The 4,892-nt window shown below is 37.3% G+C and overlaps 1 protein-coding gene across 1 annotated transcript; it reads left to right on the forward strand.

The window, feature by feature from the left end:
- The first annotated feature begins 1,273 nt into the window (after positions 1 to 1,273).
- On the forward strand, positions 1,274 to 2,133 carry LOC143561292 (uncharacterized). Its single transcript, XM_077049413.1, has 3 exons — positions 1,274 to 1,493; positions 1,589 to 1,692; positions 1,774 to 2,133. The coding sequence occupies exons 1-3, from the start codon at positions 1,274 to 1,276 to the stop codon at positions 2,131 to 2,133; spliced, it is 684 nt and encodes a 227-aa protein (XP_076905528.1).
- The last annotated feature ends 2,759 nt before the right edge of the window (positions 2,134 to 4,892 follow it).

Raw genomic sequence — 4,892 nt, forward strand, 5'->3', positions numbered from 1 at the left:
CCGTTTTGACCCGTTCCCACCAGGGCCATTCCGACTCGAAACCCGTTTTGACACGTTCCGAATTGGACCATTCCGACTCGGACCCGTTCTGACCCGAACCTGTTGACCCTAACCCGTTCCGACCGATGACCTGTTTTGACCCAACCCAACCCAACCCATTTACCACCCCTACATGTGACATATATCATTAATTCATGCTATTATAAATTAAAATGAGGTAATGGTTTTGATGGGGGACTAGTGGGATTATAATGACACTTGATGAAGAGAGTTATAAGTGTTGGAAATTATGTTATATTTGTCATTAATATAATTGTATTTTATAATAATGTTTAGATGAATGAGAGATCAAGTCTTTAGTTTGTGTGGTAAAACTTAAATTGTGTAGGAAATTGTGTTTGCCACATTCGTAGGAATAGTCTAGAAGAGACTCTTGAGATTTCCACATGACAAAACCATTTATATCTTTGCAATTCAATAACATTGAAAGAAAAATTCAATTATGTATTGAACTAGTCTAGACTCTTTATGTGGTTTTGGAAACCTTATCAATATAGGATTGTGTTTTTTTGATAAACATAGGAAAAAACCTTATGAACAATACACCACACACAACTCCAAAGGAATTTATAGACTTATCTATTTTACGCACTGTTGTTTCAGGTATAGTTAAGGTGCTAGGCTAATCCCGGCAGTACAATTTGCTTAGGCCGTTGTACCCCGGGAAACAAATGGGTTCACTTGGGTGGCCCAGAAATCTGTTTTAAGGGAAACGTGTTTTACACATGCCTCAGTCACCTTGTTTCTAGCTTTGTTATTTCTTTCCATTTTTTTTGTATTTTGGTTTCTATCTGGTAATTTTCTTTTCTTGTTTTTGTATTGTAATATGCATTATATTAATAAAATTTCAGTTTTATTCCATCTTATGAACGATGTCCATACAAGTAATATTTAATTTTGTTAGAATTGTTCTTTGATATTATGGGGTTGGTTTTACTAATAAGTTGGTTAGAAAATTCTGGTTTTATGTTAACTAATCTGTTCATATTTCGGTTCTCTCTAAACCGATATTAATTGGCAACTCAATCTTGTTTAAGAAATAGCGAGTACTGTTGCATCCTCCACTACCATGTCTATGGGATCCACTACTATCGGGTAAATTTCTTCCACCGTGGGACCATTGTGTGGTACCCACGCAGCCCAAACTGTTGCTAACCATGCTGAAAAACTAAGAAAATTTTCTGGTGTGAACTTCAAAAGTTGGCAACCAAAGATGATGTTTTACCTAACCATTTTGAACCTTGTTAGGTTTTTGACTGAGTCTCCCCCTCTACTAGAGGAGGGTGCGGATGTTCAAGCCGTGAGTGCTCTTGATTCTTGGAAGCACTCCGAGTATCTTTGCCGCAACTATGTGTTGAATGGCCGTGCTGAAGAATTAAATAATGTGTATTGCAAAATACCAAGTGTCAAAGAATTATGGGACACTTTGGAATGTAAATACAAAACTGAAGATGGGGTACAAAGAAATATGTTGTGGCCCGGTTCTTGGACTTTAAGATGTTTGATTCTAAAACTTTAATGAGTCAAGTTCAAGGCTTGCGAATTTTAATTGGCGATATGATTTATGAAGGAATGACTTTTAGTGAGACATTCCAAGTGGCTTCCATGATTGAGAAATTGCCTCCAAGTTGGGTAGACTTTAAAAATTATCTTAAACAAAAGCGAAAAGAGATGATCGCTGAGGACTTAGTTATCCGTCTTTGAATTGAGGAGGATAATAGGGTGGCACTAAAGGGAACTAAAGTGGAAGTTTCTGCAAGGGAAAACATGGTTGAACATGGTCAATCGTCAAGGGGGTACAAAGGCAACAAGAACCACAAATCGTATGGCAATGGAAAGGGCAAGTTTGATCTTGGGCCTAGAAAGGGTGGTGTGAAGAAAACGTTTTCGGTTTTTAAGGGAAAGTGTTATAATTGTGGAGAATTTGGTCATTGTGTTGATCAATGCAACAAACCCAAAAAAGAGAGGGAAAACATGATTGATGAAGATGAGAAACTTTCAGCCATGATCACTGATCTTACTGCTATGATGGATGAGGTAAACTTGGCGTCCAACCACTCTAAGGGGTGGTAGATCAACACCGGAGCTACTCGTCATGTCTGCCCGGACAAGACCCTTTTTAGCAAGTTTAAGAAGGTTGTAGGAGATGCAAATATCTACATGGGGAACTAGGCTACAACAAATATCAAGGGTGAAGGTGAGGTGATTTTGAAGTGGACTTCAGGAAAGGAGCTCACTCTAAACAACATGCTTTATGTTCCCTATCTGCGCAAGAGTCTTGTGTATGGATGGTTACTTAATAAATATGGTTTTTGTTTGGTTTTTGAAAGTGATAAGTTTGTGCTAACTAAGAATGGTGTGTTTGTTGGAAAGGGCTATGCCCTTAATTGGCATGTTTAAGTTAAATGTAATGGCTTTGACCAAGAATAATATGAATGAAAAGGCTACTACTTCTTCTTACTTGATTGAGTCTTTTAATGTGTGGCATGGTCGTTTAGGTCATGTTAACTATAATTCAATGCGTCGTTTGACTAAACTAAATTACATACCTTCTATCACCTTCAACTCAAGAACTAAATGTGAAACACGTGTTGAAGTTAAAGAAACAAGATCATCGTTTGAAACGGTTGAACGAATAACCGATCCCCTTGACATGATACACACCGATGTATGTGATCTAAAATCAATTCCCGCAAGAGGAGGAAATAAGTACTTCATCACTTTTATTGATGATTGTACAAGGTATTGTTATGTATACCTACTTAAAAGTATAGATGAAGCCATAAACAAGTTTGTCTTATATAAAAAAGAAGTAGAAAACCAACTAAACAGGAAAATAAAAAGTGTAAGAAGCGATAGAGGTGGTGAATATGTTGCACCATTTGCAGATCTATGAGCACAAAGTGGAATTGTTCATGAGCTTACCCTACCATACTCCTCACAATCTAATGTCATTATAGAACCTAATAATTGTACCTTAAAATAAATGATGAATGCCTTATTGTTGAGTTCCGGATTAAGCCCGAACATGTGGAGGGTAGCTGTTTTGTCGCCTAATTATCTTTTGAACAAAATACCTTTCATGAATAAGGATGTAACTCCTTATGAATTATGGACGGGTAGAAAACCATCTTATAAATACTTGAAAGTGTGGAGGTGCCTAGAAAAATGGTCGTACCACCACCAAAGGCTCAAAGATAGGACCCAAACCGTATATTGTGTATTATAGGATATGCTCATCATAGTAGTGCATATCGGTTCTTTGTTCATGAATCAAAGAATCCAGAAATACACAAAAATTCTATAATGAAATCAAGGAAATGCATCATTCCTTGAAGATATGTTTCCATGTTTGGGAAATGCACATGCTAGCTCATCTACACATGCTAGTTCATGAACACGTGCTAGTACATCAACACATGTTGATGAGATTGTTCAAGATGAAACTCAAGAACAATCAGAGGGTGAGGAGGTTGAGCCAAGAAGAAGCAAAAGGCAAATGACTGAGAAATCCTTTGGACCTGATTTTCTTACTTACTTGGTTGAGGGTGAGCCCCAAACCTATCGAGAGGCGGTCACCTCTTGAGAAGGACCTCAATAGAAAGAAGCAATTAAAAATGAAATTGATTCTCTTACCGAATCATACTTGGGAACTAGTGGATCTTCCACCGGGTTATAAACCTTTTTGATATCGTTGGATATTCAAAAAGATTATGAAAACGGATGGTTCCATTTATAAGTACAAGACAAGGTTAGTAATCAAAGGGTTTACACAGAAGGAAGGTCTAGTCTATTTTGATACATACTCACTTGTGACTCGAATAACTCTATAAGGTTGGTGCTTGCGATTGCTGCTTTGAGAAATTTGGAAATACATCAAATGGATGTAAAAACTGCATTTCTAAATGGGGAGTTAGACAAAGATTTATATATTGAACAACTTGAGGGTTTTTCAGCTCCTGGCCAGGAGGGTAAAGTTTGCAAACTCGTTAAGTCCTTATATGGTTTGAAGCAAGCTCCAAACCAATGGCACCAAAAATTTGACCAAGCCATGCTAGAAAATGGTTTCAAAATAAATGAGTGCGACAAGTGTGTCTATGTGAAAGACACATCTAGAGTTTATGTGATTTTATGTATGTATGTAGATGGTATGCTTATCATAGGGAGTGATGATAAGATGATCAAATTTACTAAATATATATTGAAGCAAAGATTTGACAAGACATGGGTTTAGCCGATGTGATTCTTGGAGTTAAGATCACTAGAACCCAAAACGGTCTTGCATTAAGTCAATCTCATTATGTAGATAAAACCCTTGAAAAGTTCAACGTGGGAGATACGAGTATAGCTCAAACTTCGATTGATACTAGCCACCAAATGTCAAAGAGCAAAGGCGAGGGTGTTGCTCAGTTGGAGTATTCAAGGATAATTGGCAATCATATGTATCTTATGTCTTGTACCTGGCCAAACTTAGCATATGTTGTGAGTAGGCTAACTAGATATACTAGTAATCCTAGCTCTGAACATTGGAAGAGTATGACAAGATTATTAGGATATTTGAGATACACTAGGAGTTAAGGATTGCATTTTGGCCAAGACCTAGCTGTTGTAGAAGGATACAGTGATGCTAACTGGATATCCAACATGAAAGATTCCAAATCCACAAGTGGTTATGTGTTTACCCTTGGAGGAGCTGCTATATCTTGGAAATCCTCCAAGTAAACGCTTATAGCGAGATCTATAATGACATCTCAGTTCATTGCATTAGATAAAGCTCATGAAGAGGAGGAATGGTTACGCCAATTTTTGGAATACATTCCAGGATGGAAAAA

The sequence above is a fragment of the Bidens hawaiensis genome, unplaced genomic scaffold (assembly GCF_021521415.1).
Source record: "Bidens hawaiensis isolate Kalapana, Puna unplaced genomic scaffold, B.hawaiensis_p1.1 tig00020649_1, whole genome shotgun sequence".
Lineage (NCBI taxonomy): Eukaryota > Viridiplantae > Streptophyta > Magnoliopsida > Asterales > Asteraceae > Bidens > Bidens hawaiensis.

Excerpts from the sequence above, each read along its gene's own strand:
- LOC143561292 (XM_077049413.1), top strand. The coding sequence starts at position 1,274 with ATGATGTTTTACCTAACCATTTTGAACCTTGTTAGGTTTTTGACTGAG. Across the intron at positions 1,494-1,588 it reads ATTATGGGACACTTTGGAAT|TTCAAGGCTTGCGAATTTTA; the intron begins GTAAATACAAAA and ends TAATGAGTCAAG. Across the intron at positions 1,693-1,773 it reads AGAAATTGCCTCCAAGTTGG|GATAATAGGGTGGCACTAAA; the intron begins GTAGACTTTAAA and ends TGAATTGAGGAG.